This window comes from Paroedura picta, chromosome 2, assembly GCF_049243985.1.
Source record: "Paroedura picta isolate Pp20150507F chromosome 2, Ppicta_v3.0, whole genome shotgun sequence".
Lineage (NCBI taxonomy): Eukaryota > Metazoa > Chordata > Lepidosauria > Squamata > Gekkonidae > Paroedura > Paroedura picta.
Window position 1 is genome coordinate 76274463 of NC_135370.1, and position 19061 is coordinate 76293523.

The 19061-nt window shown below is 42.9% G+C and overlaps 1 protein-coding gene across 6 annotated transcripts in view; it reads right to left on the reverse strand.

Annotated features, from left to right (window-relative positions):
* KDM2A (lysine demethylase 2A) overlaps window positions 1–19061 on the reverse strand; it is a 70600-nt gene that overhangs the window by 25089 nt on the left and 26450 nt on the right. For all 6 annotated transcript variants that reach the window (XM_077320929.1, XM_077320928.1, XM_077320930.1 and 3 more), the window contains exons 6-10: window positions 10849–10895; window positions 10119–10297; window positions 7865–7971; window positions 7310–7403; window positions 124–277 (exon numbers count right to left, since the gene is read on the reverse strand). In XM_077320929.1, coding sequence (XP_077177044.1) covers window positions 124–277; window positions 7310–7403; window positions 7865–7971; window positions 10119–10297; window positions 10849–10895 — 581 coding nt within the window. The remainder of the gene's footprint in view (window positions 1–123; window positions 278–7309; window positions 7404–7864; window positions 7972–10118; window positions 10298–10848; window positions 10896–19061) is intronic.

Genomic DNA, 19061 nt, shown 5'->3' on the forward strand with positions numbered 1-19061 from the left:
GCAGATATTCTCACTATGACTAAGTAGAGAACAGCTGTTAGTTTAAAGACCACATTGTCTATACTAGCCACAAGAAACATCTTAGAAATGCAACATTTAGAAGTTCTGTTTACATCACCATACCTGAGGGTATGACAAAAGTATAGCCTTGCTTGAGCTCAATACGCTGACACTCTGACACTCGGTCACCCAGGAAAATGTCCCCTTGTTTTCCTGAGAGCAGCCAGTTTTCATATAACTCCAAGTTGTGAGGAGTGGGTGGGATTAACCAGAAGATCTGAAAGTCGAGAGATATATGGTCTATCTGAAAACTTATTAGGATATGCATCTTGCTCAGCCTCAAAGTAACTTAAACGAGCATTTTAATCACACAACTGATTTAAGGATAGTAATTTTAGTGGAGTAGCCTTCATACTCAATAAAAGAGTAGGTAAAGCAGTATTGGAATACAATCCTCAAAATTAGCGATCCCCAGCCTGTGGGCTGCGGACCACAGGTGGTCATTCGACTAATTGGAGGTGGGCCCCAAAGGACGCCTTCTCCCCCGCCCCCCACGGCCCTTTACTTCACCCCCCCACGGCCCTTTACAACACACTTCGGGTGTCATTGTCTCCCATCACTCCCAGATGGGACTATCTCGTTGCAGAGAAACAATCTCAGGGTTCCCATTGATTTGTCATTGTTATGAGTTAAAATTTCCATAAAAATAAAATGTTCCTTATGTTCATTGTTGTAGCGTGTCTGTATCTTATTTTGAAGGGATGTTTAAACATTACCATAGCGATCAGAGAGCATTAGGGCAGTGGTTGAGAGTAGAGGAGTAAACTATCCCCCCCACCGGGCCTCAGTAAAAGGGTGGTCCCCGGTGAGTGGTCCCCGGTGATAAAAAGGTTGGGGACCACTGCTCAAAATGACAGAATGATATCAGTTCGAATCCAAGGTAAACCGTTCAACATTACAGTAATCCAGGTCTATGCCCCAACCACTGCTGCTGAAGAGGATGAAGTTGACCAGTTCTATGAAGCCTTACAACTCCTAGAAGCAACGCCAAAAAATTATGTGTTTATCATCATGGGGGATTGGAATGTTAAGGTAGGAAGCCAAAAGATTACCGGGATAACAGGCAAGTTTGGCCTTGGAGTACAAAATGAAGGAGGGCACAGGCTGGTAGAATTTTGTCAAGAGAATACAATGGTCATAGCAAATACTCTTTTCCAACAACCCAAGAGACGACTCTACACATGGACAACACCAGACGGTCAACACAGAAATCAGACTGACTATGTGCTCTGCAGCCAAAGATGGAGAAGTTCTATACAGTCAGTAAAAACAAGACCAGGAGCCGATTGTGGTTCAGATCTTCAGCTTCTTGTTGCCAAATTTAGGCTCAAATTGAAGAAAGTAGGGAAAAGCACTAGGCCACTCAGGTATGAACTAAATCATATCCCTGACAAATATACAGTAGAGGTGACAAACAGATTTAAGGAATTAGATCTAATAGACAGAGTGCCTGAAGAACTATGGATGGAGGTTCGCAACATTGTACAAGAGGTAGCAACTTAAACCATCCCAAAGAAAAAGAAATGCAAGAAAGCAAAATGACTGTCTGAGGAAGCGTTACAAATAGCTGAGGAGAGAAGGGAAGTGAAAGACAAGGGAGAAAGAGAAAGATACACCCAACTGAATACAGAATTCCAGAGAATAGCTAGAAGAGATAATAATGCCTTCTTAAATGAACAGTGCAAACAAATAGAAGAAAACAATAGAATAGGGAGGACCAGAGATCTCTTCAAGAAAATTGGAGATATGAAGAGAACGTTTCATGCAAAGATGCGTATGATAAAGGACCAAAATAGTAGGGACCTAACAGAAGCAGAAGAGATTAAAAAAAGGTGGCAAAACTATACAAAAGAACTGTACAAGAGCAAGCTTAACGTCCCTGATAACCACGAGGGGGTAGTCACTCATCTGGAGCCAGACATCCTGGAATGTCAAATTGGCCTTAGGAAGTCTGAGCAACAATAAAGCTAGTGGGGGTGACAGCTTTCCAGTTGAACTATTCAAAATCTTAAAAGACAATGAAGTAAAAGTGCTACACTCAATATGCCAGAAAATTTGGAAAACTCAACAGTGGCCACAGGATTGGAAACGGTCAGTTTACATTCCAATCCCAAAGAAGGGCAATGCCAAAGAATGTTCAAACTACCGCACCATTGCACTTATTTCTCATGCTAGCAAAGTTATGCTCAAAATCCTACAAGCTAGGCTCCAGCAATATGTGGACCGAGAACTTCCAGAAGTTCAGGCAGGATTTCGAAGAGCATCTTATCTGTCTCTTGAGAAACCTATATGCATGTCAAGAAGCAACAGTGAGGACCTGGGCATGGAATCACTGATTGGTTCAAACTTGTGAAAGGAGTTCGGCAAGGCTGTATACTGTCGCCTTGCCTATTTAACTTGTAAGTGGAGCACATCATGAAAAAAGTGGGGTTAGATGTCACATATTGGGATCAAGATTGCAGGGGGAACTATCAACAACCTCAGATATGCAGATGATATGGCCGAAAGCGAAGAGGAACTAAAGAGCCTCTTGATGCGGGTGAAGGAGGAGAGTGCAAAAGTTGGCTTGAAACTCAACTTCAAGAAAACGAAGATCATGGCATCCGGACCTCTCAATTCCTGGCAAATAGATGGGGAAGAAATGGAGGTAGTGAAAGATTTTATTTTCCTGGGCTCCAAGATCTCTGCATATGGGGACTGCAGCAAAGAAATTAAAAGACGCTTGCTCCTAGGGAGGAAAGCTAAGACAAATCTAGGCAGCATCCTAAAAAGCAGAGACATCACCCTGCCAACAAAAGTGCGTCTAGTCAAGGCTATGGTATTCCCAGTTGCAATGTATAGCTGTGAAAGTTGGACCATAAGAAAGGCCGAGCGTCAAAGAATTGAGGCTTTTGAACTCTGGTGCTAGAGAAGACTCTTGCGAGTCCCTTGGACTGCAAGGCGAACAAACCGGTCAGTCCTAGAGGAGATCAGCCCTGACTGCTCCTTAGAAGGACAGATTCTGAAGATGAAACTCAAATACTTTGGCCACCTCATGAGAAGGAAGGACTCCCTGGGGAAGAGCCTAATGCTGGGAGCGATTGAGGGCAAAGAAGAAGGGGGCGACAGAGAATGAGGTGGCTGGATGGAGTCACTGAAGCAGTCGGTGCAAACTTAAATGGACTTCGAGGAATAGTAGAGGACAGGGAGGCCTGGAAGATCATTGTCCATGGGGTCGCAATAGGTCGGACACGACTTCGCACCTAACAACAACAATTTTAGTGAGACCTTCCCTTCAGCACATTAATTGCACCTTCACTGTGGTCATCATTATTCATTTGTCTATAACTTCTCATGACTTCTGCTATTAATACAGTCATTAGATTGGTATGGATGCTAAATGCTGAAATGGCACTAACTCCCTTTATTGCAACTTCTGTGTAGTGAATGGTGAGGGCATTACCACTTAGGTGAACTACAGAATGTTGGTGTATGCAAGATCTGTAGTGTGCATAATTCAAAGGGATACAGGCAGTGGATGAGATGTGTATTTACCGTAGTTAGACTAGGAACACTAAATAATTTTCAAATAGATTCCTCCTATGTCCTGATTGGCTTATTTGGGAACTCTGTGCTCCTGTGAGCATAGTTCCTCTCAAGTTGCCTCCAGAATGAATAGACTGAATGAAAACAGAACGGTTAACTCTCTCCTCTTTCTATACAAAGTTATTTCTCTTCTAAATAAAACTGTTTTATTCTTTTAAGCAGCCTGGTGCTTGAATCCTCTTTGCATATTTGAACTTGATCAAGGCATTCTGTATTGGCAAAGTGGTCAGTTATGTACAAATGAGATTAATATTCCATTTTGCAAAAGCAGTGCAGAGTCATTCCAGTTCTGAGGGGAAAAATAAGAGTCACTGCAGCAGTACGGTATGCCAAAAAATGAGCACAACACAGAGCAGAAGAATACAAAAAACTCAAGCTATCATTAAAGAGACAGTGAGTGGATGAAAACTTTTACGGCCTACATTTTGTAATGGTCTCAGACTATGTCATCTTTTTATTCTTTCCAGTTTTAAAGAACAGAGTATGATAACTGTTGTTTAACAAATGTATGCAACTACAGAAAATTTTACTTCAAGATGTGCTTAACACACTGCAAGTGACTTACAGCATTGAAATGGTAGCACAGTTAAAGAATATTTACTACAGCCAAATAAGAATGGTTGAAAATCACACTGAAAAAGCAAATTAAAAGTTTGCAATGGAAATGGAAATTCACTCAATTTAGCATTATTTTCTAAAATAGTATAAAGCGGGGAAAGATGTAATCACACTATTAGGACTCAAAAATGGCAATAATCTTTGTAAATCTGCTGCCCATATAAAGGGAAACCTGGGCCCACAAATTCTTTCAATATGGCTCAAGAATGAATGATTTGTAGATGTCAGAGGAGAACCAATGTGGTACCTGACTAGGACCCAAAAACCCCAGGTTCAAATTCACTGTGGGGCAGTCTATAAACACCTCATTTCTTTAAATGAAACAAAGTCTTTTGGGCCAGTCAGTCCTTGAGCAGCTGGAACAGAGAACTGTGATTTCTATGACTCAGCACGGGTTTCACAAGAACAAGTCATGTCAGACCAACCTTATCTCTTTTTTTGAGAAAGTGACTACCTTGCTGGATCAGGAGAATGCTGTGGGCATAGTTTATCTGGATTCTGTCAGGTGGTTCGATAACTGGTTGACAGATTGTACTAAAAGGGTACTTGTTAATGGTTCAGCATCCCCTCGGAGAAGAGCGACAAGTAGAGTGCCCCAGGGATCTGCCATGGGGCCTGTGTTGTTCAACGTATTTACAAATTATTTGGATGAGGGATTAGAGGGGGTACTTATTAAATTTGCTGATGATACTAAACTGGGAGGGGTAGCAAACACAACTGAAGATGGCAACAGAATACAGGATGATCTTGATAGGCTTGAGAAGTGGGCTCAACTGAATAAAATGAAATTCAATTGGGACAAATGTAAAGTTCTGCATTTAAGTAGGAAAAACCATATACACCAATATAGGATGGGGGAGACTTGTCTTGGCAGTAGTATGTGCAAGAAGGATCTAGTAGTCTTAGGAGAGCATACATTGAACATGAGTCAGCAGTGTGACTCAGTGGTTAAAAAAGGCAAATGGGATTTTGGGCTGTAGAGTATCTTGTCCAGATCATGGGAGGTGATGGTACTGCTTTACTCTGCTCTGGTTCGGCCTCACTTGGAGTACTGTGTTCAGTTTTGGGCACCACAGTTGAAGAGGGATGTAGACAAACTGAAGCGTGTCCAGAGGAGGGCAACAAAGCTGGTGAAGGGTTTGGAGACCAGACGAGCTTAGTCTGTTTAGCTTGGAGAGGAGATGACTGAGAGGGGATCTGATAACCATCTTCAAGTATTTAAAAGGGTCCCATGTAGAGGATGGAGCAGGGTTGTTCTCTCTTGCCCTGGAGGGACAGACCAGAACCAATGGGATGAAATTAATTCAAAAGAAATTCCGTCTAAACCAGTGGTCCCCAACCTTTATTAGGCTGGGGACCGGCAGGGCATCGGGCCGCGCCCGCGCGGGCCGTGCCCGCGGATCGAGCCACGCCCGCGAGCCACGCCCGCGGATCGGGCCGCGCCTGCGGGCCGCGCCCGCAGATCGGGCCGCGCGGGCGCGGCCTGCACGGGCGCGGCGCGGCCCTGATTCCCTCTCCCCGCCCTCCCCGCAGTAAGAAGCTTCCCGGGCCGCAAGCTTGCGGCCTGGGAAGTTTTTTACTGCGGTGGGGGGGGGGCGGGGAGAGGGAGCCGCGGCCCGGCGCCATGGCCTTTGCGGCCCGGCGCCGGGCCGTGGCCCGCAGGTTGGGGACCACTGGTCTAAACATCCGGAAGAGGCTTCTGACAGTTAAGAGCGGTTTCTCACTGGAGCAGGCTTCCTCGGGAAGTGGTGGGTTTTCCATCTTTGGAAATTTTTTAACATAGGCTGGATAGCTATCTGACTCAGAGGATGATTCTGTGAAGGCTTAAGGGGGTGGCACGTAACAGTGGACAAGCAATAGGGTTGTAAGTGTCCTGCATAGTGCAGGGGGTTTGACTAGATGACCCAGGAGGTACCTTCCAACACTAGGATTCTAAGATCTCTGGGGAGTTGATTAGGAAATACCTAGATATTTTGGGAAGTGGAGTATGGGGAACTCAGCTGCTTATAATGCCATATTGTTCACCCACCCAAGAAGCCATTTTTTCCAAGAGAAATTATCTTGGTCTTCTGGGGATCAAATATAATAATGGGAAATCTCCAGGTACTACTTGGACGATGACAACCTCCTTGGGCCAGCTACACTCTCTCAGCCTGATCTGGTGCAAGGGAAGCATCAGTGAAGTGTGCTTGCACAAGAAAGCTTATACTTTGAATAAAATTTTCTGGCCTTAAAGGTTCCACTGGACAAACTTTGTTTTCAAATCAACATGGCTACCCACCTGAATCAATGTTCAGACTTATAATATATCCAACTACAAAAAAGTCCCAAAAGCTCAATCACAAAACAGGAGTAGGAAAGCAAGACTGATGAGACTAGGGAACTTGAAAACTCACATCAGGATTCCAAAGCCACCCTGAAGTTGCTCTTTCTTTACCCCATAGCAAAAGCTTAGTTTTGAAGTACTTCACTAGATGTGCCCTTTATCTTACTTAAAACCATGTCATTGAATTATCTATTCCTTCTGGAGATTTGAAATCAACATTGATCAAATACCTGTTTCGCTAACTATTACATTAATTTTTTCAACTGCCCATGTATTAAATATACACTGTACAGGGAATCCTATTTTCAGAACAAGATCTCATGATTCTGTAATGGGATAAGTAATGTGCTGCATATTGCTTCCCTGGAAATTTGATAAAATAAAGAGTAATGAAATAGAAGCTCCTCAATACACAGAGTGCTCAGCACATCAGAACCTGGTCCATACTGCTTCTCGCCCTTCCTTCTTTCATATGCTCAGACTGAAAAAAATAACCTTATAATTCACAGGGCTAGAAATTAAATGATCACAATGAAGACAAGCAGGAAAAATTACTAGCTGGCCTAGCTCAGAAGTTTAAATACTGGTTCAAGGACAAACTATGAGAAGTACCCTGATAAATATAATACCTAAACAAACTGAACACCCATGCATGTAATTGTTTTCCTTTCTCCATAGTCTCTTCCAGAAAACAGAGTATTTCTTGGGATGCTACTGTACCTTTCCCCCTCTGTGAATATGATACCATACAGAAGTGCCACCAAAGTCCACATGGAAGTCAGTATAGCAGCCCTTGACACTCATGAGACAGTATCTGAAATGAAAAGCATAAAGCTGTGATTCAATTCCAACAACTTTTGCATTTCTGTGCACACAGGATAAACATTTGGTATTTGTGTTTGCAAAAAGAAGTATGGGTGGCTACCACTCTGAATCAGAGCAGTAATCATGTGCAACATGAAATCTATATGTTTAGCATGCAAACTGCTGGTGGTCTAGATGGACACCATGACCAGTGAAGCTGGCAAAGGAACCACTACAGTAACACAGTCATATTAGGAGTCTACATCTCTACAAAAGACAGTTGCTATTCTGATAATCTTTCCATTTATACTTCCTGTTCAGGGCTAATGTCACTGTTACAAGTACCATAAAGGGGTGCCCAAAGCATGCAGTATTGAAAAATAGACCATTTATGTGTTACACAGAGGCAGCTACAGGACAGCATTCTTCCTGAATCTAATGGCTGTAACTACAGAACCTGAAGTTACTCACTTCTGCACTTTGGGATACTGCATATCCAAAATGGCATTTGTTGATTCCGTCTGGCTTTCTTTAAGATGTCTTGGCCACATGTTGTCAACCCAATCAATCAAATCCACCTGTAACCATGAAAGTATTACAGTAAAGACACAGAACACAGCAGAAGCTCAAGTATTAGTTGGGACTTTGCTGCCTTAGTACTCAATCCTCTGCTGTAAAATGCAGTTCAATGAACTACAAAGGATTACATTTTGAGGCGCATATTCTGTGGTCAGAATGAAACTAGCATCCCTTTACTTCCTAGCAGCCCTTTGTGGTTTGATGTCAAACCAGAAAAAGTCTGGTAAATATTCAGGGAAGGTACCTTCCCTGAACATCAGTTTGGGGGCTATGAACTGGGCCAAGTTCATGCTGAGTTTTGGCTAGTCTTGAGTACATATCAAATGGCTTGCAGTATAAAATGTAACCCCCATGCTGATTCGGTTTGTCCACACAGAAAAATCATTAGGAAAAAAGAATGGTTACATTTTGAGAAGACTACTATTCATAAGGTAATTGAAGCAAATTAATATGTACCTATTAATAAGTGGCTTAGAAGAGATTTTTTGACAAAATAGCATTGTAAGCAGATGAAATGTGGCAAAATACTTCCCCAAGCACTTTGTTCAAAGTTGGTGTCTGTTTATTTGAAGAGTCAAACCAAAAGCAGTGTCTCAAATAGTGACTCCTGGGCTCTCTTCAAGCCTCGCTGGCCCTGCTATGGCTCCCACACTGCTTTGCAGCTGCCACTGGGTTTATTACCTCTGGGGCTCTGTAGCAGCTACTTCACTGATACCCAGCACAGCAAGGCTGCGGTTGGTAAAGAGTCACATAGGACCCAATGGCAGTTGCAGGAGGGCCCAGATGCCACAGAAGGTCCAGTGAAAAAGGAGGAGATGGGATTCACCTGGGGCATGAGGCCCATGGTCTGCCACAGCTCTCTGGCTTCCTTTTCGTTGCTAAGCCCAGTGTAACTTCCTTTTTGTTGCTAAGCCCACTAACTCCCAAGCGCCGAGGCAGCCCTTGCAGGTCCCAGGTTCCTCCAAAGTTGACGCTGGGCCTGGCACATCTACAGGGATCGACGGTAGCCACAAACCACCCCAGCTCAAGGTAGGAAAGAGCATTCTCTGACCAAGTGCAAATAGCACTGCTTTAATTTGGGGAGATTTAAATCTCTTATGCAGTTTTTGGAAAATTTCAAATTTTTCTGAAAACCTGAGGAGTTCCCCAAGTTTGCTGAAGAATCTATTTAGTGGCCATGTGTCCCTGAGTCACAGAATTAGATATCCACAGACAGGACCACAAGGTGTTAAAACAGCATATAGATGATAACCAGGGAAATATTTTATTGTTAATTCATTTATGGTTTGCAAATGTTGGCATTTCTAATTTTAAACAACGCCTTTATGTACCGTGGCAGTAACCTGAAAACCAGTACTGGGAAGAAGCAGCAGAGAAAGGCCCTGCTTGTTTAGCGCTCCAAGAAAACTATGTGGCTTCTGTGTGAAACAGTCCACTGGACTAGATAAACCTCCAGCCTTGATCCATATGCTTTTTTATGTTCTTATTTTTTTTAATGAGCAATCATACCAGCCAGCATACAATGCTATGCATTTTAGAAATTAACTTTGCTTTGTGTCTTTAATTTTGTGCACCATTGCTTTTATAAGCCTGAATGCTGAGTATATGAACTAAAATATAAAAATACAAAGAGCAACATGAAAAATTTGAACCAGTGGCACAGAACAAAATTTTCCACCAATGGTACCACACTATCCAGAATAGCTAAAAGTTATATACAGATCATTTGCTTTTTTGAGCCCAAGCTAATTTCTAATCAAGTTTATTCCTACCAGTGAAACAGATCTCACCACCTTACATTTATATTAAACTTATATTGCATCGGCATCATCATCAGTCATATATAATTTCTAAATGCATGTTACTACTCATCATTATGTGACCTCCACCTCTTATTAGCATTACTATTGAAACTTTATCCAGGATATTCAAATTTAATTTACAGTGAGATGTTTAAAGTCAAATGTCCATTTATTGTGGAACAGAAAATTACTTTATAAGCTGACTATCTACTGTCATTTCTGTGCAATGGTGAAGTATATAGGAGCTACTGAAGGTACTCCAAAAGATCAAAGTATACAGCTTTCATCTACTTGAGTCAAATATAAAAGTGATATTGACAAGGGAAGAAAGAGGACCTACTGACCGTTGTTGGTCTCTGTACCAGGTTCTCAAGCCGGGTATGACTGAACTCCAGGCTGATAACATTATACAGCTTCTCACGCTCCTCCTCTGGAGTTTCATAATAGCGTGCCCATTGAGCCATAGTCATCTCAATGTCTCTTTGTGTGTTCACATCCATGACATCCACCATCCTCCGACTCCCTATTGGAACAGATAAATATCGTATTTTCTTGAAAGGAATATCCCCCAAAATATTATATCCCCAAATATTTTAATCATTGATATAGCTGAGTTTAAGAAATCCTTCTCTTTTTATGGTAGCATACCTGAAAAAAACCTATTTTTGCATTTGCATATATGCAATAAGGGTAACAAGGTAATGATAGGAATGGGATGTAAGGGGAAAGAATGAAGAACCCCCAACCAAACTAAATCTTTGGTTCTTAATACCAACACATTTGCAACTGTGTTTCCACAAGGTAAATGTTTACATTTAATTCATTAGTCTAAAGCAGGGGTAGTCAAACTGTAGCCCTCCAGATGTCCATGGATTACATTTCCCATGAGCCCCTGCCAGTGTTCACTGGCAGGGGCTCATGGGAATTGTAGTCCATGGACATCTGGAGGGCCACAGTTTGACTACCCCTGGTCTAAAGGAAACACAGCTCACTGCCTAATTCCAGCTGGTATGCTGTGCATTTTTTACTTGCAGCCGATACCATGAGAGACCTAAAATGGAAATATATAATTACCTACGTATAGTCGCACATCACTCACACTGAAGTCTGGATCTGGCATTCTGCAAACAGAAACACACCACATGAGAAATCACACTTTGAAGTTTTCTTCACAAAACTTTATATCTGTTAATGGATGGCCCTAAGAGCACTGATCAGTTGCTGGGAGGTGGTGGTGGACTGGCTCAGGATGAGTTTGCTGAAGTTGAATCCAGCTAAGACAAAGGTCCTCTGGTTGGGTTGCTGTGCCCCTGCTGGCGTGCTACTACTCCCAGCTCTTGACGGGATTCAACTAACAATCTCAATCACCATCAGGAACCTGGGTGTGATCCTGGATTCTTTATTATCGATGGAGGCCCAAGATCATGAATACTTCCTATCAGGTGTTTTATCATCTTCCCAAAAGGTTAGGTGTCCACACAATATAAATATTCAAATTATATTAACACTTATTGTGCGCAAGATATAAAGTTTAAAAGTTAAAAACATAGACAATGCTTATCACTGAAATCACAAAATATGCACCATACAATATGTACCAGTAGTTTGTGAATGTACGAAAGCAAATAAAGTGACATGCACACAAGCAACGAACACACACCAGAACTGTTTAGCCGTTCCGAGGGAGACGACTGAAGATGGCGCCGTAACAGCTGGGCTTCTGTCCGGCTCTTAAGCCATGCTGAGGGTCAGGAGCAACCTCACCTGGCAGACCTCAGCAGATACGCAAATCTCGCTCGCCGGTCGCCCCAGGAACCGGGAACGGCATCCTGAGGGTCCTACAGATCCGTGGAGAGGGAGGGAGACTGAGCTCTCCGGATCGCCGCGGCATGTGCTCAAGGTCATGATGGCGCCCTTGTCGTAAATAACTTTCTAAGCCTGAAACGACCAGCTGACCCTACATTCTTCCCAGATCATCTTTTACCAGACTGACAGGAGCCAAAGTCTACAACAGTAAAGACTGTGAGTTTTCTGGCTTTTCCTTTTCTTTCCCCACAAGCTCTTCCCCCCCCCTCCTCAACCAATTTACAAGTGAATTCTTTCATCGAGTGAGAGGCTCCCAGCTAATTATACAAAGAGAGAGCTTAAAGAAAAGAGAGACTTTAAAGTTTTGTTGGAGAGAGTTCAGTGGGGGAAGCTGACTTGATACGGAGATCGACAAACTGATAATTTTGGATCGCTCGTGCTTCCGCGAGACCTCATGAGACTTTCTGTTTATAGTTTGTGACTGCCTAGAACTATGGAAAAATTAACTAAGGCACAGCTTTTCCATTTGTTATGCGAAGGGAACTCAAAGATACTGAAAGCAGTCAATAAGGTGGAAAAGGAAATCCGAAAGACTAAGAAAGAGCTTTTAGACAGAACCGACGGTCTGGAAAAAACAGCTGATGAAAACACAACTCAGCCAACAATACTTCAAACGAGAATTCAATGTCTGGAAGTTAATCAACAGGAGGGGGAGAGAGCTAGGGACGTAGAAATCCAAAGCACCTTGGAAGAACTTGGGAAAACAGATTTAAGGAAGGAAAGCACCGAAAACCTGGAAGTCTATTTAGAGCAGGAAGTGATTTGGATCAACAAAATAAAAAGTCTATTCAAAGGCGACAGCACGCAGGAAGCTATCAGGAGATATCTCTGTGCGACCAGAGGAAGAGATCCAGATTGATAAAGTATACAGAGCCTACTTAAAGGCTACTGCAAGCAAGAATCTAGCAAGAGACTTCTTTGGCCCTGACAGAAGGACACCTAGAAATACTCTATGTAGGAATCATCAGGCGTTACTATGGAAAAAAACACAATTTCATTTTCTGCGACCACCTGAAGGATGTGATGAACAGTGGAGCATTCTCCTGGTTTCCTGTGGGAAAGACAGCAGCAGTAACTTTTAGGTCAGGACCAATATATGAAGGGAACTGACTTTATATCATCTAAGACAATAATAGAATATATTCTTATAATAGATTATACTCTCATATGTATCAACAATTACTCTGCTAAGAAAGATGGTAATAACTTCTAGATCAGGATCAATATGTGATGGGAACTAAATATGTATGCCAATATGTATGCTAAAAGAGGATGGCAAACTATACTTCATATGTATTAACAAGACAACAGCAGTAACTCTTAGGTCAGGGCCAATTTATGAAGGGGACTGACCTTATATCACTTAAGATAATAATAGAATATATTCTTATAACAGATCATACTCTCATATGTATTAACAATCATTTTGCTAAGAAAGATGGTAAAAACTTCTAGATTAGGATTAATATGTGATGGGAACTGAATATGTATGTTAAAAGAGGATGGCAAACCATATCAGCTGGTCACTTTTTTCTCTTTACTTTTCTGTAAATGCTTCATATAATAATAAATAATAAAATTATTTTAAAAAAAGAACTGTTTAGCCGTTCCGGAGAAGAAGACTGATATTTGATAAATGGACATCCTCTATAAATTCCATTTTTGTATCTGATCAAGAAGTTCAAAATTCAGCGGCTCGACTTCTTACTGGAAATAGGTGGAGGGCACATTTGACCAGAGTTCCTGCTGCTGCATTTACTCCAGGTTGAGGACTAAATCAGGTTCAAGGTGTGGGTACTCACCTTTAAAGCCCTAAACAGTCTGGGACCTTATTACCTGTAGGACTACCTTCTTCCCTATGCCCCTCAGAGAAGCCTATACTCCAGAACACAAAATCTACTAACAGTCCCCTGCCCCAGAAAGATGAGATTGGCCAGAGCCAGGGCTTTCATTGTCCTGGCACTGGCCAGGTGGAACACACCTCTGACTGAGATCAGAGTCCTGAAGGGCCTAACATTTCTGCAAGGCCTGCAAGACAGTGAATCATAGAAAATCAATGTAACTGGCCTCCCCATGCACCAAAATAACATCTAATCACCAGAGTTACACTCCGCGCCTGCATGGTTGTGCCTGCCAGTGTGCCGTTGCCCGCGGCACTGGCTGCGCCCGGAGGGAACGGCCGCCAAAGCGGCCGAATCGCACAAGCCTATATAGCACTTTACACCCCCCCACTGAGAAAGGGCAGAAGCAGCTGTGCTTTTAAATAGCTGTATTTTTTAATATAAGCTGGTTTTATAATTTAAAATGTTTAACTGAATATATTATTATATTTTAGTGGAATGTATTATGGAAGGGTGCCCGGATTCTCCCCAGAATCTTTATCCAGATGTCTGGCAGCAGTGATGGGACGGCTCAAGGAGAGTCGTCTGAAGCTCAATCCTTCAAAGACGGAGGTCCTATAGCTGGGCAGGAAGGGTCCAAGTGAGGAAGCATGATTGCCCAAAGTGGATGGGGTGCAGCCATCAGTGACTCACTCCACCAGGAACCTGGGCATGATCCAGGATGCCTCCCTTTCTATGGAGGCACAGATCACAAGAGTTGTGTGGCTGGTGTTTTACGACCTACTAAGCCAAACTAATAGTGCTTTACTTGGCCCTAGAACACCTAGTCACAGCGATCCATGCAATGGTCACTGGATGTCTGCAATTTGCTCTGAGGAGGAGGAGGAGGAGTTGGTTCTTATATGCCACTTTTCTGTACCCGAAGGAGGTTCAAAGCGGCTTAGTCGCCTTCCCTTTCCTCTCCCCACAACAGACACCCTGTGAGGTGGGTGAGGCTGAGAGAGCCCTGATATCACTGCTCGGTCAGACAATTTTATCAGTGTTGTGGTGAGCCCAAGGTCACCCAGCTGGCTGCATGTGGGGGAGTGCAGAATCGAACCCGGCATGCCAGATTAGAAGTCCGCACTCCTAACCACTACACCAAACTACAACTGGTCCAGAATGCAGTGACCAGGGTTCTCACAAAAACACAATGAAGAGCCCATATCTGGCTTCTACTCCAACAAAGGCACTGGTTACCAGTTGAATCCTGGATCAGGCTTAAGCTCTTGGTTATCATCTTTAAGGCCAAACGTGGCCTGGGCCCAGCATACCTGAAGGACTGCCTGTCTATGTACCTCAAAGAGCTCTACGCTCAGCCAACTCCAACTGGCTAATGATCCCTGGTCCCAAGGAAGCATGTTTGGCCTCAACCAGGGCCAGATCATTCTCTGGCCCCCACCTGGTGGAACAAGCTCCCTGAGAAAATCTGGGCCCTGTCAGAGCTAGCACAGTTCCACGGGGTATGCAAAATAGAGATCTTCCACCAGGCATTTGGTTGAGGCCAACTGAACCCACAACAACTACTACCCCAGATGATTTTTTTTTTACTTTATGATCTCATGTTCCATGTAAACCACCCTGAGCTGCAAGGGGAGGGCAGTATATAAATATAATAAAATGTGTGTATGTATGTAGGAAGAGCCTCGTGTGCAGTCTGAAAGCTCGCCCCATGAGGCTGGGAGTTCGATCCCAGCAGCCGGCTCGTTGACTCAGCCTTCCATCCTTCTGAGGTCGGTAAAATGAGTACCCAGCTTGCTGGAGGGTAAACGGTAATGACTGGGGAAGGCACTGGCAAACCACCCCGAATTGATTCTGCCATGAAAACGCTAGAGGGTGTCACCCCAAGGGTCAGACATGACCTGGTGCTTGCATAGGGGATACCTTTACCTTTACCTTATGTATGTATTTACGTATGTACCATGTTTCCCCAAAAATATGACAGTGTCTTATATTAATTTTAGGTAAAAAAAATGCACTAGGGCTTATTTTCAGGTAGGTCTTATAGTTCTTAAATTGTTATCGAGTTTACTTTCTTTTTCTTCTTCCCCCCCCCCCTCTCCCTCTCATTTCTTCCGTTCTTCCCAGTCCCGATCCTTGTGTTCTTCTTTTTTAATGTTTTATTTTTCTGGTCTCCCCCCCCCCCAGCTTTTCCTCCCTCCTTGCTCTCCCCTGCCCCGTTCAATCTCGGGCTTAGTTTCGCCCACCTAAGTCCCAGCTTGACCGTTTTGAATGTCGATGGTCAGTATTTACTGATTTCTTTCTTCTGGGCTAGCTGAGCTGGTTCCTGCGTGGCTGGCTGTGGAGGGTCTTTTGTAGTTCCCTGCACACTCCGGGCGGTGGGCGGTTTTGCTTAGAGTAGTCCGGCTTGGTCCCGTTTTGCTGCCTGAAGCCGCGATGACAGAGTCGGCTCAGTGCTGTGTCTGCTTGCTTTTTCTTGGTTGATTTCAGTTAGATTAGATTCAGTTAGATATTATTGTTATAGATTTCTTACCGTTTTTGATGTTAAGTTTTCTTTTCTTTGGAGGGTTTCCCCCCCCAGGTTTGAATTTAATTATTGCTTTCCATTATTTTTGGCCAAATTTTAATGACTGCTCTGGCTGCCATCTGCTCTGCCCATCTGCCAGTGTTGGGTAGGTCTTATTTTCGGGGGAGGACTTATACTAGTGGTGCATGAAAAAGTAGCTAGGTCTTACTTTCAGAGTAGGTCTTATTTTCGGGGAAATACGGTACGTATGTATGTAGTAAACCACTCTGAGCCTTCTGGGGAGGGTGGTATAGAAATTTAATAAATAAACTTTATGCAATTATATCAAATATACACTAATCTAGCCCAACAATGTGCTGCAGACTTTCAAATAGCTGCAGAGTGGGTTACACATTCTCTCTTCATGCACCTTAATTCCTTGGCCTCTGGTCACTGACTGTTGGATTCTTTTCCTACAGCCTGACATTGTGTCTGCTAGTTTAACACGAATACTCTCAAGCAAAAGGGGCAGCCATCTCAATCCTGATTTTGAAACATGAAGAACACACCACATAGGAAAGAACCTCCACAAAGCCACATTGATTTTCTATTTCACTATTCATATTAAAAATCTTCAACCCACCCCATAACATTGTATTTTGTGTTGGAAAAGGAAAGAGGAAATTCTATATTATATCAAACCCTTTTCACAAGTCTGATTAACTAGATTATTCACCTGTGCCAGCAATGGAGACGATAGTAATACATGTCATAGAATAGCTAACCTGTCCCACAGGAAGATCAACAGACTCAGAGAATGGGGCCAGGATCAGACAGGATGAATTTGTTTGCAGATTAGATTCCCCAAAGGGAGGGGAGGTTAACCCGCCAAACAGAGAAATGTTGTCTGTGCTTCTGCAGACAACATAATGAACAGTCCCCTTTGGGTGGTTGTTGAGTGGGTGGAGGAGCAAGAGGGGCTGCCAACGCAAAAGCCTAGTTAGTACGAGTGTCACCATAGCATGTGCCAGACAGGTAGAGGTGACAGCACTGTGTGTGGGCAGGTAGGGGATTGAAGCTGCTCTCTTGTTCTCTCCCCCCACTCCATATGCATAAACCAGGCAGTCCTTGGTGGGATTTCTACAGCTGGATGGAAAACTTGGCTAGCCCACAAGGGGGGATAAAAAGGATGCTCCATCCATGTAAGTTCTGTGGTTCCTTCTTGTTCATCTGGATTTGTGATAGTATTTCACCAATCCACGAGAAAGGATTACTATTGTAATGCCACTGTAAAATAGCAAAGCACATTTGCTTGAGATAAAAAATAGTTATGTTGCACCACTCAATCTTGGAATGAAGACGTGTACAGTAAATTATAGCTGCATATTATACCTGTAATCTGCCTCATAGTCCAAATAATTTTTAAAAAATCAAAGGAACTATTTGGAGACTTCCGGCTAAGATGTCATTCTGAGAGGGTTGCAGGGCATCTGCTCTGCTATCTCTCAAGCCTGACAGGGGTCAATCGCAAACCCCACCTCACCTTTCTACCTAGGAAGTTCTTGGGGCCGTCTCCTATCCTTTAGGGAGTATATCTCCCTGGATTATAGGCTGTCAGCGTTCCAGGTCCAGAGGACGACTGCCATATTCTATCTCGGACTTTCTTTTCTCTCTTTAATCTTAAAGCATCTGCTTCAACCCTACACGACGATTTACTGCAAATGAACGTTGTGAACTGAGGGGAGGACATCGGCTGAGTTCCAAAACATCATTTACTGCAAGTATCTCTCGTTTTTTTTTCTCCATCTCTCTTCCTGCATCAAAGCCCTTTGTTTCCCCCCTCCTTTTACTCTGCTCTGCCCGAAGCCACCTCGTTATGAGGCAGGCTAATTCTCCTAACTAAGCAGAAGAAGGACTCAAATCAACTCAAATTAATTGGCAAAAGCTCTTACTGCAATTGTTTTGGTTTTCAGAGATAAGAGATAAGAGCTGTGAATGGGAAGATCTCATGAGAACTCTGTTCCAGCACGAGAATATCTGCCTTACTGACTTCAATACGTCACATGCCTGTGCCGGAACGTTAGAGGATAAAGCAGAGGACCTCTACTGGCCACTTGTAAAATTGTTTGAGGCTGGCAGGAGTGATGGATCAATAACAGTGGCTGATGACAGCACTAAACAAGGTGGAAAACCAACAGTAGAAGAGAAATCTGAAATTCTGGAGACGGAAAAGGAGATGTCGAAGTTCTGCAGCCCAGATAAGGACACCCTTTTTAAAAAGACATACAGCCATCTCAAAGCAACAGTGTACAAAAATCAATCAAAAGATATATGGATCTGTAGTGAAAGTAACCGATTTAAAGGAGCTCTTTGGGAAAAAAAATTGTATTGATACTGGAGTCCAGGAGGTGCAACGGCCTCAAGATTCATCGATGCATATTCTGCGGGAAAGAGTACAACTGCACTTTCTACGCCAAAGGCCAATGGGACATAATATAAGTCTACGGGAACAACAAGATGTAGCAAGCCTCGAGATGAGACCCCCTTAAGAAGACCGAAAGCTCATATTGTTCTATGTTTAATGTTAAGCATTTAATCTAAACCTGGAAACTTACTATTCTCTGTATTAATAACATATACTGTATTCTATATTTCTATTTTTATGAAAAAGAGGAAGCAGTGTTTTTTTCTCTCTTGTTTCTTTTCTTTTGTAGGCATATAGGTAATATAATTGTTAGTGTTGGAAATATAAAACGGGGCTTTCCCCCCTTATTTTTTTCTTTTTTCTTTATTAGTGTATTGTTACAGGGCCAAAACTCATACTGTTCTACAAGAAATGTTTAATGTTAAGCATCTAACTTAAACCTAGAAATATCTGTCAAGATAGCTCTTAGATTGTATCAAGCAGTTAACGTGAGGTCTACGATCGCTCAAGTAGGTTGATTATTAACAACTTCTCTTTTGTATATCTAAATAGGCCTTTTTTAAATGTAGTGGAAATGTGGATGGCTCTTAGACTCAGTTTTGGGCAAAAGTTTATATCATTGTGTAGTTAATGTGGGGTCGTACATTTT